Below are 18533 nucleotides of genomic sequence, written 5' to 3'. Positions count from 1 at the left end.
GTTTCACCGTACTGCACTGTGGGTATGACAAGACAAGGAAATATTTATAGAGACAGGAAAACCGTGGCTAGTTCTAACCACAAAGGAAACCAGCACTTTATATAAGAAACATGCCGCACCTCAAAGCCATTCTCAGTCCTAATGCTTTGTGGATACGATAACATGAGAATAACATGAAACATGAAATAAGAAATGAAAAAAGTGATCAGATCTATAGGTAGCGTATAATGAAAAGAAACAGGAAGAGAGAGAGAGATTAGACCCTTGGTTTAGACTGCTTAGTATCGCAGTTTTCCAACCAGGCCAAAAGTATATGCAGCCTCGGCTTCGCTCTTCATCTGAATCATATAAATGCGGAAAGCACCACCGGTGACACCGCCCTTGTGCTGAACGGTACCACCTGAACGATCTTCCCAAACCGAAACAGCAATACCAGTGCGGGCGACTCTCTCAAATGAGGTCTCGCCCAAGCAGACATCCAGCAAAATTTCCTTTGCTGTCTTCCCATGAATAAGAATTCTTTTTTCTTGACTCATAGCCACTCGCCGGGGTGATGCGGCCGGAGGAGTTGATATACCGTCGGGTGAAGATTCATCCATTGATTCACTGGAGGCTTCTAGCGGAGAAATATCACGAGAGTTTGAATTTGGGTTTGCCGCTGGAGACAAACTGCCTGCTGTATTGGGGCGCGATGGTTTCGGGGTCACAGGCATGATCGTCAGTCGAGCTGCACCCAGGTCGCGCCATTTTGTTGTGCTTTCACGATGATAGAGTCTGATTTTCGCATTCGACAAACCAATTCCATCAGCTCCTTTGATAGCCTCGGCGAGTGCTGCGAGGCCAGAGCCACTAGGCCGAGAATATGTGCTTCCATCACGACTTCCTGTTCGAGATGTGATAGTTGATCTAGCAATGCTGAAGATCTTGTTGCCGGTGCCGAATCGTTTTAGAGCCGAAAATGCACTGCTCATTGTGCCCACGCTACTTTCGGAAGCCATTCCAATAGACGGAGCTCGCTTCGACGCTCGGTAACTATTCTTTCTTCTTGGGAATCCAAACCAGCTGGCTGATTTGTTCTGGTCGGTCAAATCGTATCTTGAAAAGGAAACCGGTTGCCCAGCGTAAGGCCCTCGTGCGTTCTGGAGAGCGATATAGGTGGGATTGTTAATACGCGCTTGGTTGATCAAAGAATACAGTACTTCGCATTCTTCAAGGTTGCGTGAACGAAACATGATGTTATTACTTTTTCTGATCTTCGATCTTTCAGTAGGTGGTGACCGTATGCTAATGTCAATGGCCGTTCCACGTCGAATTGGAACCAATGGTGTCAACTCGAGCGCGATCAGAGGACGAATGGTACGGTCATGGTTTTCAGGCGAATGGGGATGACTTCGCGAGAGTTCATAAGCTTCGATCAGACCCGGGGTCACAATTATACTGCATTCTCCGGGCACGAGACCCTCCCACTTTCCTTGCTCGGCCCAATGGAATATTGAAGCAATAGCTTTGGATGATTTAGACGGCTGTGAAGGTACAGACCGATACGGCCCTTGAGAAGCCGAATTAGAAGGAGACAGTGTATCTCCATCAAGAGCTGGAAGCGAAGCTGGCGGGTCTGGATCTGAAAATTGTCCCGACGTCACTGGAGGGAGAGGCGTTGGTATATCGTCATCGTCTTCCAGTTCTTCGTCTGATGTGTCTGAGGTATCTGAACAAGAGTAACCCATATCGTAATGACGAACAGTGGAACTATCCGACTCGGAGGAAGTATCAGAAGCACTTGAAGGCTCATACTCATGTTTCAACGGCGATGATGACCTTCGCTTTTGACGCGGAGTGGACGGGCTGAGTATTGGGACATTTTTTAACTGCGCCTGGCTCGGAGATCTATGGAGAGGCGGAGGGGGTGGTTCATCTGGATCGCTAGCACCATTGTCTTTCGAGTTCGAAGTCAATTGCAATTCCGGCCACTCTTGGTCATCATCAGATGTCGTATCAATTGACGTATTGCTATGGCTGCTACCGCTGCCTTGCCTTATTTTTGGAATGGAGGGCATTTTCATAGACGGTACAGAGGACAAACGGTGTTGAGTCGGGCTTCCATGGTCATCTTCTGGAGTTGGCTCCCTCTTTTTCTTGGAAGAAATACTTGTTTGTTGATTGTGCACTGCCTGGTTGTTTTCGTAGAAGCGAGTAGGACCTTTGGAATTCGGAGTCGTGGAATCCTCTTTTTGTTCTGGTGCAGGCGAAACCTTTGTGGGGGTTTCTATTGGCGACATCTCCCCAGCGTGTCGAGAGCGTCTGTTCGCTTTAGTCCTCTTCAAACCAGGGGAGGCTTTCCCATCAGTTTTCTTCTTATCACTTAGTTCCTTGGCCGATGGCAGTAATTCGCGAGCATTGGGTGAAGTGGGTGTTGTAGGATGGCTACCACGTGAGTAATCGGATGCCCTTGTGATTGCAGAAACCAGGGATGTGCCTGAAATTGCCTCTGAAGAGTTACTTAAAGTACTTGGTCCAGACGTGTTTGTGACAGAGCTATTTCCCGCACGACTGATGACACTTCCTTGCTCACCGATCGGCACATCCACCTCACTGGGACTGGGCAAGCGCAATTTCATTGAGGTTAACTTCTCGTTCTTTTCATCAATAGACTTTCTTCGCCGTCTCGACCGCTCAAGGAAGCTCTGCGATCTAGATATCGTAGGTGGCACAGGATCTAAGCCTAGCATACGAACCCATTCAAGTCTAATATCTTCGTCATCGATAGTCAACGATAGCAACTCTCGCCACTCTCGGTCCTGTGAAGCCGAATATCCTCGAATCATCAGGACTATTTCGCCTTTAGCACTTCCGCTGCGAGCGGAGACACACCTCGTTTCGATTGGAGGAAAGAGAAGCCAACGATCGCTATCGTCAATTTCACATATAAGAAGGTCACCCCCTTCTTCTGTCCCAGGGGCATTGTCTCTAAGTAATAATTCAGCATGGCAGTCAATCGTTTGGCCACTTGAGTGCAGTAGGGAAAGGTTGAAAAAATCTCGAGCAAGCACCCGGCGAGACTTGTTGACATTCAGATCAGTAAGAACTTTAAGAGTTTCAGGGTCTCGTGCGCGGGTATCATCGACGCAAGCAGCGGATTCATCTTCAAGTCGGGCCCGTTCTTCGTTGGAGCGGCGACGGGCTAGATCAACAAGGTCCTTATAAGCTTCTGCCATTTGTTCGGCCTTGGGCGAATGAGCTATGAAGTCGATTCCTTTGAAGGTCTTTGAAAGGTACTTCAACCGCACTAAAGGTCTCTTGAGCAAGTATGCAACATCTACTTTTTCCCCATTGCTGTCAATAACATCGCCGTTTTCGTCTCGTTCCATGCCTTGGTCTAAACTTTGTGTCTCTAGCTTGGCAGATTCTTCTTCATCAAGAGGAGCCAAATTAACCACGACATCTTGGAAGCCCATCCGCCAGGCTTTAAGGTAGTCTCGATAAACTCTTTGGGCACCCTGTGCCCATCCGAGCAGCGCTTCACAGTCCTCTAAGGGAATGCGTTTATGCAAATTCTTAAGACGTTCGAGGGCAACGCCCATGTCAACGATTGGCCTTGTAAAAGTGGCCTCATCTTTGGGATCTGCTGAAGGGCGAAAAAGACCGGCAGCAACAGCTGAATCAGATCTAGAAAGAACACAACTCAACAAGACAGGGATAACACCCCCGACAAGCGTACGAAGCTCGCGCAAGTATTTGGTTTCGTCGGAAGTAAGCTCCTTCATTAAGTCTTCTATCGTTGCATTTTCCAATCGTGTCCGATTGCTTCTGATACTGCGTGTTGACCGTATACTGCGTCTACCTGACTTGGGATTAGACAGGACGGACATCAAATCTTCATGTTTTGTCAACTTCCTTCGGAGACCAGCTCCGGTCTTTGAAAGTGAATTTGGATCCACATAATCTCGTTCTTCCTCGCGAAGAGAGTCGTTTTTCTGTTCTGTGGAATCGATTTCTGAAAGCTTGCTCTCACTCCCAATAAAGGATCTATCATCTCTTGTACTCAGCGTTTCCTCGGAGGCTATTGTGGACAGTCGGTGCAGTCCAGTGCTGGGAAAAGGCTTCCTCAGCCTCAAAGGAAGTATAATATCACTGGCAGAAACTTCGGAACTCTCGTCGGAGACAACAGAATCTCGAGTCGATATCGTATGCTTAAGAGGGGATGATCTTGTAGGCGTCTTTGGTTCGCGAGCATAAGATTCATTGGCCGAGTGTGTAGATATGGAGGTTGGCCTTGCTTTTCTCGACTCAGAATTACTAGTTATCGAGGACGAGGACTTCCGAAGAGTGTCTGTATCTTCAGCGGCCGTCAAAGATCGCCGCCGACCTTTCTCACCAGGTGTCTGATTCTCTGATCGGCGACTATGGCTGAATTCGGTAAACTGACTCGTTTCGTCAGTTATACTAGATTCCGATCCCCGAGTTGGTCGTCTTATCGCTTCAGATCTTGTTTTCAGAGGAGCAGGCATGTCTACTGAAATCCCATTGTCGCCATCATTTACGAACGGGTCAGGCTGGCCAGATAGCCAATCTGCAATCTTATCGCCGCGGTTGCTGACAGGTGCCTGAGGGGGGGGAGCTGGTTTCGCAAACATTTTCCTAGACTCATCAAAAACTTGGTTCAAAATTCCTCCCTTTGCCTTGCGGGGATTGCGTGTTTCGGCTGGCCCTCGCCGTCTCCTTCGAGATAACTCAGAGAAATTTGCCTCGCTTCGAGCCCAGCCATCGTCATCATCTTCTGGAGGTGGTGTGGTTCTTCTAAATCGTTCTCTCACCGATGACTCGTTTTTCTCGTCATTGGGTGGTTCTTTTGACAATGATGACGATGCCACTGAAGGCTCGCTGGTCTTTGCGGTTTCCTTTTCGATAATTGAGTCGCCATCCTTATAAACATATTTTGTAGTTTTGACGACCCGAGATTTGCTTCGAGGTGTTTGATTGGACGGGTAAACCCTAATGCCGTCGCCGGTAGTATTGGAGCTTTTCAGTCCACCGGGCGCATGGTCTTTCTTGGGTATGCTCCTTTCAGGCAGAGACGATGATGAGGCATTATACTTTTCATTCGTTTTGTAGGTTGTCAATCGTTTAGGAGACAGCCCTTTGGTTGCTTGCTTCGCGCTGGTGGGCGGACTGCGCTGCTTTCGCCAGTGCTGATCGCTGATGACGCGCTTCCTGGGGGTACTCTGACTTCTTTTCCTGGTCCCATTGCTTCCCTCTGTCTTTATATTTTGGCTAGATTTCACACGTGCGGCAACTCGCGGGGCGACTCGTAGAGGCTCCGGTTCTTCCTCAGGTTTCACTTCCTCAGGTTTCACTTCCGTTGGCTTGTTCTCCTCGCCCTTGTCATCGTCTTTGTCAGCTAGAGGGTCCTTAGGCGTCACAACACCTCCACCCTTCTGCTGCCACAGCCGAACCTTTTCGCGAACGGAATTCGTATCATGCACACCTAACGGCTTCCCAATGTCGAGCGCCTTTGACTTGGTCGGGGTAGACTTGGCGCTACCACGAGCAGGGGTTCGACGCGGGGTCGCAGGAGAGGGCATTGGAATCTATCGAGCAATTTGTTAAAAACATTCATTCCTCCGATATACTAGGGGGTGCAAAACCAGCGACACAACTTCAGCGACTGGAATGTTGCGGCGAAATCACAGTGGGGGTAGGTATCCAAGCTGAGCTGGATGTTTATGTTTGGGGCGGAAGCTTCGCGGTTTCGTCATTGCGCACAAATCACTTACTCACCGTTTGAGCTCAGCAAGCACAGGGATCGATATGGTTCATGTTGACGAAGACGGTGGCGAACTGGTAGGATGCAGCTGTTGCTGTCAGAATCGGCGTGCGCAAAATCGACGAGCGATAGAGCGAGAGAGCGAGGGATGAATGGAATGAATGATCTTGTTTGTGTCAGCTGTCCCTGCACAGCATAGAATAGATCGATCTGCCTCCAATGGCAGGCTGCTGCTGGGGCGCTGGGGGCGCTGGGCAGGCGCAGGCCCAGTCTGGGCCTTCCCGCCGGCTGCCCCGGTAACCGATCGCAGCTGACCCAGTCATCTTATCTGCTCTCCCAAGTTCCCAGCTTCAGTAGTGCATTAGCTTGGACTTCTATTAATATATGCGAGGTCTTACAGGCTCTAAGCTTACTGTCTACTCACATGACGTTCTTACACAACCACCCGGTGCATACGTGCGACTCAATATCAACTGCAACTGCAGCTGCTGTGGAGCCCAACGTCCTAGCGGTAGATTCCCAGATCACATAGTGGAGCGAAATGGAGCATCGCCAGCTGTCGCGACGAATAATAATTATATAACAGACGAAAATTTAGCCTTGCGAATCCTATTTGTCTCGGAAATCTCTATCGACGGAAGAACCTCGCCATCATCAACCGAGGTCATAGGTTAGGTATATATGAGATCGCCCAATTCAAAGTCTCGCCTACAAACTGTCCACCTCGCAGACCGGTTTTAGCTCTGCTAATCGGCCTTTTTCTGTTCTGATACCTGATCAAAGGTCTGAAGAGCTCTCGATACGGTGCGAACACTACTGTAAAGAAGTCCTGTAGCCAGATGAGAGTTAGATGAGTACTTTTCTCCTACTGCATGGAGCAACTCACCAGCCGGAACCACAATCCAGATAAAATTCATAAATACATAGTACACCCAGAAGTAAAGAGCCTCCGGTCGGCTATATGGGATACCATTGACGTAATGATCGAAAAGACTAGTGGCGTAATACAAACTATCACCGTACAGATGTGCCACGCACACGATAATTCGCAATGGGTGCTTTAAAGGATGTTGGATGGTTGTAAGAAATGCAACCAGAAGAGACAACGGACCCCAAACGACCTTGTTTCTCCATACCCCGGTCAGCTGGCTGTTAAACAGAGTATAAAATATCAGAGCTTACCACAGTAATTGCCTCGATACTAACGACAAACGGATCGGCGATCAAGTATCGTGAATCGGATTTTGCATATTCTTTCCAAAGCTGCCCGAGAAGATCCTGAGACGGTCCCATACGCTGATGGTTGACAACGAAGTAGCCCTCAAAGAAACAATGGAGAATACCAGCTGTGCTGTTCATTAGCATTTGTAATCACTGATGTTCTTTTTCGGTCGCTATCATACACAGCGCAAACCACAATATGCTCAGTCTATCGCCACGAGGCATGGATGGACGCGTATATAATGCCGTGGCAAAAATGATCCCAATAATACCTGCTAACCCAAGAGAAAAATATCCCACCAGTTCCAACAGAGGTCTGTCGTTGGGTTGGTAGTCTTTGATTTCCACACCGAGTGGGTAATATGGATGAGAAGTCATTACCGGCCTTGACATATTTTTTGTACATCAAATTTGAACAGTTCCAACGAGATGAGTTCTGGAAGTCAATAATAGAAGTGGGATTGAAATCAACGTCCCAAAATTATTGACATCAGTGGAAATTTATCGCGCCTCACTGATATATATATTTTACCGACTTTAAATGTCACGCCCTGTTGTTGTTTTCAATTGATTGATAGTTTGAGCGATCAGATATCATTTGATTTTTTTTGGCAACAGGTTGTTAAGTAGCATCTCAGTCTCCTGTATGAGAGATTCACTTTTAAGCTGCTCAAGTCGAATATTAGCTCAATCCAATTAACAGAACAACATGCACAAGGCAACCAAAGCTCAATAATTAGCTGCCATAAGCTTGCACATGTGGCTTGGCATTTTCATTTCGGCAGCCCCAGCCGGGGCCCATGCCGACTCGCCGCTCGCCGTTCCTCCCTCTAACCTTCAGGGTTACTGGTATCATGACCTCCGTCGGTTGCTAACTACGTTGTTTGTATTTCATGGAGCACATGCGCTTCCAGTCGCAATTACATATAGGCGATGGCTTTGGAACAGCGCCGTAGGACGTCTCTGAGGCTCGACTTGTCTCAAAGCTCTCCCTTGGAATCGCCTCCGAGCATCGCAGCGTTGTTCTTGATTCGCTTCGACATCAAGAAAGGGTACGAAACCGTCGTGTCGCATTCACTTCTTCCCTGTGGCTAACGCTTCATGCGCAGATATGTCGTATCCTGGAAAGAATCGATACCTGGCGGTATGTCACATTCCTTATCAACTACTTTCCAGTCTTGCTAATCGGTGAATGCGCAGTGAACCTCGAAGGCGCCGTCGAGTACAAATCGCTTCCGTCAGGACTACACAATGTCGAAGAGGATCTCGTGTATGTGGATCACAAGAATAAACAGTGAAAATGGTCTCTAATTTTGCTTTAATAGTTATTTCATCCACGATCAATACGCTGGTATAAGTGCCTTCGTCAACCAACCCGCCGCTGAAGCACAACGAAATGCTCTCATGTTGGCTGTTGGTGCTTTGGTTCCTTTGAGCTTTGGGAGACTGGGCAAGAGTTGGAGACATGCCTTAGGGCTAAGGGACCTTGCGAAGTTAGTTATAAAGGGCCTGACCATTTTGCCTAGGCTGACTAGTCTTGTAGAAAATGCGCGGAGGATATCACAAATACACAAGCGTTGGTTGAATACTGGGACAAGCATCATGTCTGTGAGGATGATGTCAGGTCAGGCGATTCTCCACCTGATTCTCCTGCCGTATTTCGCATGCGATCAAGAGCAGACCGCCCAGATACATTGCGGGGGAGGGGGTCTATCAGCGACGCAACGGGATCAGAAGCTGCCAGGCCGGTCCTGGCGCCGTTCCACCCTGCACTGTCACTTCCAGACTTTATAGCAGAATTTGGACCCCTCATTTTTCCTCTGTTCAGAGCATCCTTATTACGCAAGAGAATTTTGATTATCACTGAGGCTCCGGTCCAAACTGCATGTGACTACGGTACGTTTTGTTCTCTTCCAAACAAATGACAAAGCAGCTGATAGGTATCCAGTCTACGGGCTCTCATTACTTTCTTCCCTACCGCAATCACTGTCGCCCCTTTTAAATCCAGATGGAACACCGCCTCTCCGCCCGCGACCTCTCTTTAACGTTGGAATACACGATATTCCGTTCCTTTCGGCAGCTTCAAATACCCCCTCAGGCTGGATAGCCTGCACAACAGACAATGTCCTAGCAACGAAACCTGAACTATTTGATGTTCTAGTACAACTGCCTCCAAAATATTCCAAGTCGGCAGCCCAAAAGGTCTACCCCGCAATCTCCGTCGTGCATCAGTTGGCTGCAAAGGGGAAGCCAGCAAAATTGGTGCCTTTGAAGGCGACACAACGCGACGCTCGTCGTTTCGCTATCCTCTCCGACGGCCTTCGTCGACTGTCAAATGTTGAAACCGAGGATTTGGAAAATGCTCATGATGATTTAGATACGGCCTCGACATTCTCATCCTCCCCTATCATTGAACCCTTGTCTTGGCCTCGACTCGCTTATACTTCCTTCCTCTGGTGGGCCTCTGCCGGTGAGAAACGTGCTGTGCTATCTGACGACGAGACCGAACAGGACGAGCAGGACACCAACTTTCTAGCAAGCACTCACCTAGGCCAACTATCTCATCCAGGCCTTCAAGTAGAAGAAAGCAACCAACCGCAGGAAATAGCCCTGATAGCCTACTTCCGACGTTTAACAACGCTCACCTTCACCGTTCTTGCTGATGCCGTCGCACGACAGGAAGAAGTCGACGGCAATGGCGAGCTTCCGGCATACTACTACGACGAGCCCACAGACGAAGCCGGTGAAGGCGAGGATGAAACTAGACCAAATCAACCCTTTACCAACGAAAGCGACGAGGAACCATTACTCCTTTCTTCCACAGGAAACCGAAAGGACGGTCAGACAGTCGGCCCGGTGCTGGTCACATCAGCCGACATGGCCGAGATGGGCTTGGATGTATGGAGTGGCGCAGATAGGATATTTCTAGAAAACCTGCTTCAATCGTGGTGGGGTCGCAAGGCGTATGTGGATAGTACGCGAATACGATGTTGCGGGATTCCAATTTTTTGAAAAATCTATTTCTTCTTTGAGATAACGTACTCATGATGGCCTATTGTCCGTTATTTGTATCTGGGCGGTATATTCTTGGTATGTATAGTTTCTATCTTTTCTCATTTACGTAGACGCAAACAGTGATCATAGTCCGATAAATTGGAAATTCGAAACAATGTAGATACAATAACACTTCAACACCAACGCCTTTGAAGTAAGCAAATGCAATAACAAGTTGAACTATATACAATTCAAAATGAAGACGCTAAAGAGAGTTTTCACAATGCTGAGTAGCCAGTGGACATTCCGAAAGTAGGTAGAAAATGTGATGTTCAACGAGTCGAGATATTATGGTGGAGGCTGCAACGATGTATCAAGTCACCAACGCCGTGCTAAATTGAATTGTACAAAGAAAACAATGGGATAACGGTTTGAGGCCAAAGGCGCCGAGTAAGATGTGTGCCAGAATGTTCAAGTCAAGATTTGAAAATACTGAAAGTAGGGTGATGTGAGCGTATTTAGTATCGTCGTACAGGCGCACTTGCATAGTTTCTCCTTCGGTCACTGACGTCCGGCTCGCTTCTCGTATCTGAGTGTGACACGCCTGGTATCCGGTTGTTTAGAGCCTTGCCCATAGTGGCCTCGCTGGCACTTGCAGATCTCTTTGTAGTACTCTTGGCCCTTCCTCTGCGTGCTCGGATTTGGGCTAATGCCTCTTCACGGGTGACTGGGGTGCCAGGTATGATGGAAGACGGGTTACCTGATCGCCTTGGTTCAGTCTGAAGTGGAACTGTTCTGGTCACCGATTCCTCTCTTGCTACTGTAACTTGCTCGGTTGGGGTTATGGGCAGAGGTTCTGAATGTTGTTGTTGTTCTTGAATATAGTCATTCTCGGTATTGGTGTGTTCGGTGAAATCAACAGTGAAGGGCATCATGGTTTGGATATTAGACGCTTCGGTGACTTCAGCATAAGCTTCAAAAGGTTGGCCATCGGTAGCCGTTTGCAAAGTCTCAGCTGTCTTGGTAGAAACTGAGAAAAAGTCAGGACAGCTTGGCATCACGTCTGCTTCGTCGGCATTTGGAAGGACTAGAGGTTCTTCGCGGGGTCGATCAGGCATCTCCACATGCAGCGGCGGCGGCGAGGGAACGGATACAAATGTTCCAGTTGTTGGGCAGAAAGTAATGTCTTGATCATCGGTAGGCTGGATTTCCTTTTCTATAACAGTCGGTTCTCTGTACTCAGGGGTAGGAGGCGTCATTGCAGTCACTGGGCTTTCGAACGGTGAATGAGCGGATACCGCCGGTGTTTCATCGCGGAAGTGAGATTGTTGTTCTTCCACAATTCTATGGTGGCTATTATTGCATATGTTTTCCCAGTCTTTATCGTAAACATAGTCGAAACCTTGGCTTTCCGCAATTCTGCAAGAGCAGCGCTTAAACTGGCATTCCATCTTCAAGAAGTGAACCATGTCTTCTGCTCTCTCCCTTTGTCGTTTTTCAATTTTTATTTCTGCTTTCAATCCATCAATGAGGTCTGATTGATGCTCCAGCTCCTCGGGATCTTCATTCTCCTTGTTCGAGACACGCCGCGATAGTCTGATTTTCTTTGTGGGTGTTTCTTCCTCGTGAATACTCTGTGACTCACTCGATTGAAGAATTTCAGATGCATCTGCGCTCCGCTTTGGCCGTCTAGAAGTAGGGGTGGTACATGTACCCTGGTCGGCGTAGTCGATTGCCGGCCTATTGCTGCTGTCTTCGAAGCCGACAACTTCCATCTCTAAAGAGCCTGTCTGGTTCGCAGCCTCTAGGGCTCGAAGTTGATCCTTGAGTCCCTGAAACTCTTCTGTCATTCCAGCTAAGGCATATGCGCGTTCAAAAGCCTCCTGCTTTGCCTTCTCTGTCGCTTCCCTTTCTATGCGAATCTCATCCTTGAGTGTCTTATTTTCGCTTTTTGAGAGCTTTAATTCTTCCTGTAGCTTAACTAGTGTAGATCCAGCACGAAACGCTTCTTTTCGCGCCTTGCGAACCTCCTTCTCATAAAGTGCACGCTCATGCGCTTGGCGTTCTCTTGTATTTTGCAGCTCTTCGAGCAATGACTCAAGTCTCTCGCTTATTTTGCGCTCACGAGATTGAGCCTCGGATATTTGAGCGTTTACTCTAGCTAGAGCTGATTCTGCCTCCTCACGCCCAAGGATTGCCCTTTGAAGGGCAGCAGATACTGAGGTGGAGGAAGTTTGTTGGCTGTTTGGTGCCGGGCTGCCCGCTCTAGATAGATTGTTGATAAAAGCAATCCTCGACTGCACATCCGATGCTTTTTGATAAATATCAGAAGGCATAGACGGTGAGCTCACGAGCTTCTGTTGGTTAATCCGTTCAGGCGAAGCGGGATACAAAGGTGTTTTCGATGGCGAATGCGGTTTGAACGATGGTGAGTCCATTGTGATCGATTATGCGTTGTTATTGTGGCGATTGCGAATTGTCGTACGAACCGCGCAACCAGGCGGATCGTCAAGGTGGTGACTGCAGCAAAATAAAAGATTTTGAAGATCTTGTCGTACTTTTGACTGCGCCTACCTTTTTGGCGAACAGAGAGGATGGTGTGACGTTTGCTGGTCAGATCAGATTGACCTGATGCAGGGAAGGCATTGGTGGAGTGCTTTTGCTATGTTTATCGTCTAGCGCGGCGTATCCGGTTGCTCAGAGCAACCGCCCCTCAGGGTGCCAAAATAGGTATAGACCACGATCTGACGTATCGTCATCACGTGATAATTCCGGGACGAAAGAAATCATTACTGCGCTTGTGTCGACCTATTTAGTCGCATCGTGCAATATCTGGAATCTACGGCTGTAATATTAATAAATAGTGTGCCATGAAACTTCATCCATAATGCACGAGATCGTCACTTTGCAACTGGGTGAGCGGAGTAATTACATTGCGACTCACTTTTGGAACCTCCAGGTCAATCAACGAATTTACTACTGAGAAGATTTCAATTCTAACGTCGACGTAGGAATCTTACTTCACATATAACGAAGACTCAGACCATTTAATAGACCATGATGTTCATTTTCGACCTGGGCTGGGTGCTGATGGAACAGAAACATTCACACCAAGAACTGTCATATATGACCTGAAAGGGGGGTTCGGGGCTCTTCGTAAATATAATGCGCTTTATGAAGTAGAAGATTCCTCGGGTGTGCTTAGGGGGTTATGGTGAGCCAAGAACATGTATTTCCGATCTAGTGACTGAATTGCATGTTAGGGATGGAAATCAAGTTGTGCAGACGCAGCCCAACATCCCCCAAAGCGAGTATCAAAAAAACTTGGATACTGGGGTTCAGCCGCCAGATTTGACGTCAGATTCTGTACGTTACTGGTCAGACTTCAACCGCATATTTTATCACCCTCGATCAATCGTTCAACTGAACGAGTATGAGCTTAACTCGTCTTTGATGCCATTCGAGCATTGGTCAGCTGGGGAAGACTTGTTTGGTGATTTAGATAAAGAGCACGATTTACTAGACCGAGATATCCGTCCTTTCATGGAGGAATGTGATCAAATTCGTGCCCTTCAAATATTTACTGGGTCTGACGATGCCTGGGGAGGGTTTGCCGCTAGGTACGCTGACAGACTGAGAGACGAATACGGTAAGACTGGTATTTGGGTATGGGCAATCGAAGATGGCGCCAAGGTGCCAAGAGTAGGTAGCAGTCGCTTATGTTCGTTATGCATCCTGTGCTAATATCATTTAGCAAAAGCAAATGTCTAAAATGGTCAATACAGCCAAGACTCTCAACTCTATATCGCCTCTGTCCACGTTATACTGCCCTATTATCGATTCTCCACCAACCCTTCCAAGCTACCTCACGGTCGACTTTAAATCAGAATGGTCAAAAGCTGCATTGATTGCATCGGCAGTGGAAACAGTAACGCTTCCAGCCAGACTCAGACCTCATCACGATTTCGAGTCTTCGCTGATGGGACATAGCGGAGGAACACAGACCATTTTTGAACTGCAATCGTCAATGATAAGACGTGATAGCAATAAGAGACCTCGCTGGGTTACATACGAGGATGACCTGAGTGGACTAGATGAGGATGTGAAATTGGATTTTGATCTCAACTTCACTATTCCTAAGGCTATGACAGATGGCACAACTGTTTTTACTCAAGCACAAGTCTTCAGGGGCCGGAAAGAAGAGTTTGCACATGATGCCACATCGGCTGTTGAGGATATTGGACTGGCGCGTAAAATGCGTTTTTATACATCCAAGCCAGCGCTGAAAAGGTGAGGCCGCTATATCCACTGTTTCGCTAACCACAAAAGTTAACTGAATGGACTATATATAGGTTCTCAACGACATTGCGGTTTCCACTCCCTGATAGCTATCCTCGCAATTTATTCTCGGACTACGATGCAGAGACAGGGGTAGAACTTTACACAGCGTTGTCAAGTACATCAAGAATTGGCGACAAACTGAAAGACCTACAGACGATTGCAAGTAGAATGGTAGGGGTGGAGGAAAGGGAGACACTGACAAATGGCCTAGGGGAGTTGCGGGAAGCTTACGAAAAAGGCTGGATGAGCGAGACAGACTCGGACGACGATTGATAGGCTATCTGTGCGATGGATTTTATACTCTCAATTCTTGTACGAATTACAAGTAATAACATCAATTCGTTGTATGTAAAAATAGAAAAAGATCGCCCGTATTAGGGTTAGCCGCAACCACTTTTAAGGTTCGACGGGCGGTGCAAACATGCCTAATCAGGAATAGGAAGTACCAGGTACCAGTTGCCGGCCGGCGATCCTGATGCCAAAGTGTCCTCTGCGATAAGGCCAGTTTGAGGAAAATTAGGGCGGCTCACACCATTATTATTGCAGCTCCACGTGGCCCCTTCTAAAAACCTAGCATCGGCGTTGTTGATTGCGATTTCAACAGTTTTAGACTCATGAACGCATTCTCTTCTTGAGCTTGATTCGTTTCCGAGTCCCTTCAACTTGATTCTGTGCCTACGCTCGGAACGCGAACGGTGTGGTTGAACAACCCGGAGAGCCCGCTAGGGGCTAGACTTTTCTTTCCCTTGATTATTACCTTTGGTAATAAACAAAGTACGATTCTAGTGGCCTTGAGTTCTGGTTGTTGTGTTCTAATGTAATATTCGCCACATAGTTACGGAGATCATGGCTGCCACAAGTCGACGAAGGAATATGTCGTTCCTAACCTTTTCTCCCTTTTTCACTTTAATACTCGCTCCTCTACTTCTCTTCGTCCTTTGTCTTCCTGCGCCAGCCTCGGCTGCCGGTTCAGCTGTCCTGGGTATCGATCTGGGAACGGAGTATCTCAAAGCCGCCCTTGTGAAGCCAGGTATCCCACTCGAGATCGTCCTCACCAAGGACTCGAAGCGCAAGGAATCGGCAGCTGTCGCTTTCAAGCCTTCCCGAGAAAGCAACTCTCAATTTCCTGAACGGTTTTACGGTGGAGACGCCCTCGCCCTCACCGCTCGTTTCCCTGACGATGTCTACGCGAACCTCAAGTCGCTTCTCGGCATTCCATTCGAAAATAGTGAAATCGTGAAACAGTACGGCGACCGCTATCCGGCGCTACAACTCGAACAGGCCTCAGGTGATAGAGACACCGTGGCATTACGCAGTCAAAAACTAGCCGGTAATGAGGGAAAGCATGCTTTCTTAGTAGAAGAAATTCTCTCTATGCAACTGAAGCAGGTGAAAGCAAACGCTGAAGCATTGGCTGGCAAAGGGACGAATATCCGAGACGCTGTCATCACCTATCCTGCTTACTATACCGCCGAGGAGAAGCGAAGTCTTGAATTGGCAGCAGAATTGGCAGGTTTAAATGTGGAGGCATTGATTAGTGATGGCCTGGCTGTCGGATTGAATTACGCAACAAGTCGCACTTTCCCAAGCGTCTCTGATGGCCAAAAACCGGAATATCATTTGGTATATGATATGGGTGCGGGCTCTACTACCGCTACTGTTCTCAGATTCCAGAGCAGGACCGTGAAAGATGTTGGACGCTACAATAAGACTGTTCAGGAAGTCCATTCCCTTGGAGCTGGGTGGGATAGGACACTTGGTGGCGATGCGCTCAACGAACTCATTGTGAATGATATGATTGACAAACTCATTCAAAGCAAGAAGCTTGGTGAAGGAATTACGGCTTCTGACGTCAGGTCTCACGGGAAGACGATGGCGAAATTTTGGAAGGACTCTGAGCGCGTCCGTCAAATCCTGAGTGCCAATACGGAAACAGGTTCTACATTCGAAGGATTGTATCAGGAAGATGTCATCTTCAAATATAAAATCACGCGCTCCGAGTTTGAGTCTCTGGCAAAAGAACATGCAGCCAGAGTAGGAACACCAATTGACGATGCCCTGGCCGCAGCTGATTTGAAACTAAGTGACCTTGATTCGGTTATTCTCCACGGTGGAACTATCAGAACGCCATTTGTTCAAAAGGAACTGGAAAAGAGCTGTGGAGACGCCAGCTTATTAAGGACAAGCGTTAATGCTGATGAGGCTGCTGTTTTCGGGGCGGCTTTCAAAGGAGCCGCTCTGAGTCCTAGTTTCAGAGTCAAGGAAATTCGCGCAGTGGATTCCGCAAATTATGCTATCAAAGTCAAGTGGACTTCGGATGGCAAGGAAAGACAACAGAAGCTGTTTACACCAACGTCTCACGTTGGCGTTGAGAAACACCTGACAGTTAAGAATTTGGATGATTTTGAGTTCAGCTTCTACCAGCAAATACCTGGCGCCAATGAGCAGATCGATGCTCCTGTTTTGAACGTCGCTACGCAGAATTTGACAGCATCGGTGAAGAAATTGACCGATAGTTTTGCATGTGCACCCTCCAACATTACCACCAAATTTTCCGTTCGTCTAAGCGCTGCGGATGGACTTCCTGAAATTTTCAGTGGTTCTGTGAGCTGTGAGGTCGATTCTAAAAAGGGAATTGTGGACGATGTAAAAGGCTTCTTTGGCTTGGGAAAAAGAGACGAGCAGAAACCATTGCGGGAAGATGAAGACGAATCAGTTGAGTCTGTGACCCTTGAAGGGGAAGCTTCAACATCAACAGAGACTGCCTCTACTACCCAGATATCGGACGTTTCTCCTACTCAAGAGACAAAACAAGCGGAAGCGAAAGTAAGAGTGGAAACGATTCCAATTGGCCTAAAGTCTTCCTCTCTCGGGCGCCCACCTTTGCCGCCATCAGAACTTAGTCGCGTCAAGGAGCGTTTGGCTGCGTTTGATGCATCTGACCGAGAACGCGCTTTGAGAGAAGAGGCGCTTAACGAGCTAGAGGCTTTTATCTATAGAGGTCGTGACCTGGTGGATGACGAGGGGTTCGCCAAGGCGCTCAAAGCCGATCAGCTTTCTTCTCTGAAAGAGCGTGTTGAGGCCGCAAGCGAATGGCTTTATGGTGATGGCGTGGACGCCAATACGAAAGATTTCAAGGAGAAGCTGGCTTCTTTGAACGAAATTGTCAACCCAGCACTCAGGAGGAAAAAGGAGAACTCGGAGCGTGATATCAAAGCGAAGGTTCTCAAAGAAGTGCTCGCTGGTGCAAAATCGGTGGTTGATCTTGTCGAGCTCCAAATCAAACACGACGAAGAAGCATTTTCTTCACTATCCAGTGAGAGCGCTACCACAACAACTGAAGCTAGCTCTAGCACCACAACTGCTTCTACCTCCGATGGAGAAATTGACCTTGAAGACGATCCTTACTCATCATCCGGCTCCTCCTCAAGCACCACCTCTATTACCGCTGTGCCTACAGTACCGACATACTCCATCTACACTCCTCAAGACCTAACCTCTCTAAAACGGGTTTATGAGACAACAACCGAATGGTTCGATACCCAAAGTGAGCTTCAAGCAAAGCTCACCGAGTCCGATGATCCCGTCTTGACTGTGGCCGAGATGGACTCGCGACTTCAAGAGGTCGAACGCGTATTACAACGCATTTACACCAAAATGGGCGCTAAGAGTGCTGGCGGCTCGTCCTCCGGCTCTTGGTCCAAGAAGAGCGATGGCAAAAAGAAAGACAATGGGAAGAGCAAAACAAAGACTGAGAAGAAGACATCTTCGAAAGCTAAACCTACAGTAAAGGACGAATTGTAAAGGCGTTTTCTAGGTATGTAGTATCACTGTCAATAATAGATGTGAAGTGTAATTTTCTATTACACTAAGAAGGTGTTTGAAGTCATTTAACGATACATGTATGTATATCAATGAATATTTTGAATGATTAGCAATCTATTATCATTAATTGATATCAACTGATAGTTTTGTTGATGCAAGTACAAGATTAAATTTTTGCTAGATAGCATTTCAAATATTGGTGGTACAATCAATCCTAATAGAGCCAATTTTTTATGTACTATTACTGAGTGTTTGCTTGATAAATTGTTATCCATGTATCGACAAGTAATCTGAAATCCTACAAAATACAGGAAAGTCATACTGTACAAATAAACGCCTCGGCCCGATTGAGGCCGTACATTGCCAAACCCAAACAACGCAGACAGAC

General features: G+C 47.6%; 6 protein-coding genes across 6 annotated transcripts; 3 read left to right on the top strand and 3 right to left on the bottom strand.

Annotated features, from left to right (window-relative positions):
* Nucleotides 1–278: 278 nt before the first annotated feature.
* On the bottom strand, nt 279–5582 carry BGW36DRAFT_396528 (uncharacterized protein; the record flags this gene model as incomplete). Its single annotated transcript, XM_046218178.1, has 29 exons — nt 279–613; nt 635–756; nt 793–1012; nt 1034–1076; nt 1110–1198; nt 1226–1248; nt 1279–2684; nt 2712–2745; nt 2773–2798; nt 2832–2965; nt 3008–3142; nt 3179–3263; nt 3288–3296; nt 3321–3358; nt 3383–3395; nt 3435–3475; nt 3497–3554; nt 3576–3622; nt 3644–3666; nt 3688–3804; nt 3826–3874; nt 3905–3914; nt 3939–3979; nt 4013–4041; nt 4072–4276; nt 4298–4336; nt 4367–4401; nt 4423–4577; nt 4599–5582. 29 exons carry the CDS (start codon nt 5580–5582, stop codon nt 279–281), a joined length of 4545 nt encoding a protein of 1514 aa, XP_046073350.1.
* A 928-nt stretch (nt 5583–6510) lies between these two features.
* On the bottom strand, nt 6511–7363 carry BGW36DRAFT_293865 (putative EBP domain protein; the record flags this gene model as incomplete). Its single annotated transcript, XM_046211036.1, has 4 exons — nt 6511–6593; nt 6651–6885; nt 6947–7110; nt 7168–7363. 4 exons carry the CDS (start codon nt 7361–7363, stop codon nt 6511–6513), a joined length of 678 nt encoding a protein of 225 aa, XP_046073349.1.
* A 555-nt stretch (nt 7364–7918) lies between these two features.
* Nucleotides 7919–9997, top strand: BGW36DRAFT_293412 (uncharacterized protein; the record flags this gene model as incomplete). The annotated part of the gene is made up of 6 exons (XM_046210997.1): nt 7919–8037; nt 8095–8129; nt 8186–8255; nt 8311–8478; nt 8529–8881; nt 8934–9997. 6 exons carry the CDS (start codon nt 7919–7921, stop codon nt 9995–9997), a joined length of 1809 nt encoding a protein of 602 aa, XP_046073348.1.
* A 500-nt stretch (nt 9998–10497) lies between these two features.
* BGW36DRAFT_295040 (uncharacterized protein) lies at nt 10498–12417 on the bottom strand (the record flags this gene model as incomplete). The annotated part of the gene is made up of 1 exon (XM_046211141.1): nt 10498–12417. The coding sequence occupies one exon, from the start codon at nt 12415–12417 to the stop codon at nt 10498–10500; it is 1920 nt and encodes a 639-aa protein (XP_046073347.1).
* A 369-nt stretch (nt 12418–12786) lies between these two features.
* On the top strand, nt 12787–14823 carry BGW36DRAFT_376913 (putative mtDNA inheritance protein Dml1). Its single transcript, XM_046215945.1, has 5 exons — nt 12787–12938; nt 12991–13193; nt 13243–13681; nt 13734–14269; nt 14332–14823. The coding sequence occupies exons 1-5, from the start codon at nt 12867–12869 to the stop codon at nt 14591–14593; spliced, it is 1512 nt and encodes a 503-aa protein (XP_046073346.1). The 5' UTR covers nt 12787–12866; the 3' UTR covers nt 14594–14823.
* BGW36DRAFT_376910 (putative Hsp70 family chaperone Lhs1/Orp150) lies at nt 14816–18350 on the top strand. Its single transcript, XM_046215944.1, has 2 exons — nt 14816–15094; nt 15156–18350. Exon 2 carries the CDS (start codon nt 15167–15169, stop codon nt 18122–18124), a length of 2958 nt encoding a protein of 985 aa, XP_046073345.1. The 5' UTR covers nt 14816–15094; nt 15156–15166; the 3' UTR covers nt 18125–18350.
* The last annotated feature ends 183 nt before the right edge of the window (nt 18351–18533 follow it).

The sequence above is a fragment of the Talaromyces proteolyticus genome (genome assembly GCF_021365285.1).
Source record: "Talaromyces proteolyticus strain PMI_201 chromosome Unknown BGW36scaffold_5, whole genome shotgun sequence".
Classification (NCBI taxonomy): domain Eukaryota; kingdom Fungi; phylum Ascomycota; class Eurotiomycetes; order Eurotiales; family Trichocomaceae; genus Talaromyces; species Talaromyces proteolyticus.
Note: the sequence above shows the minus strand (reverse complement) of the source record. Positions and strands in the feature narration are given on the sequence as shown.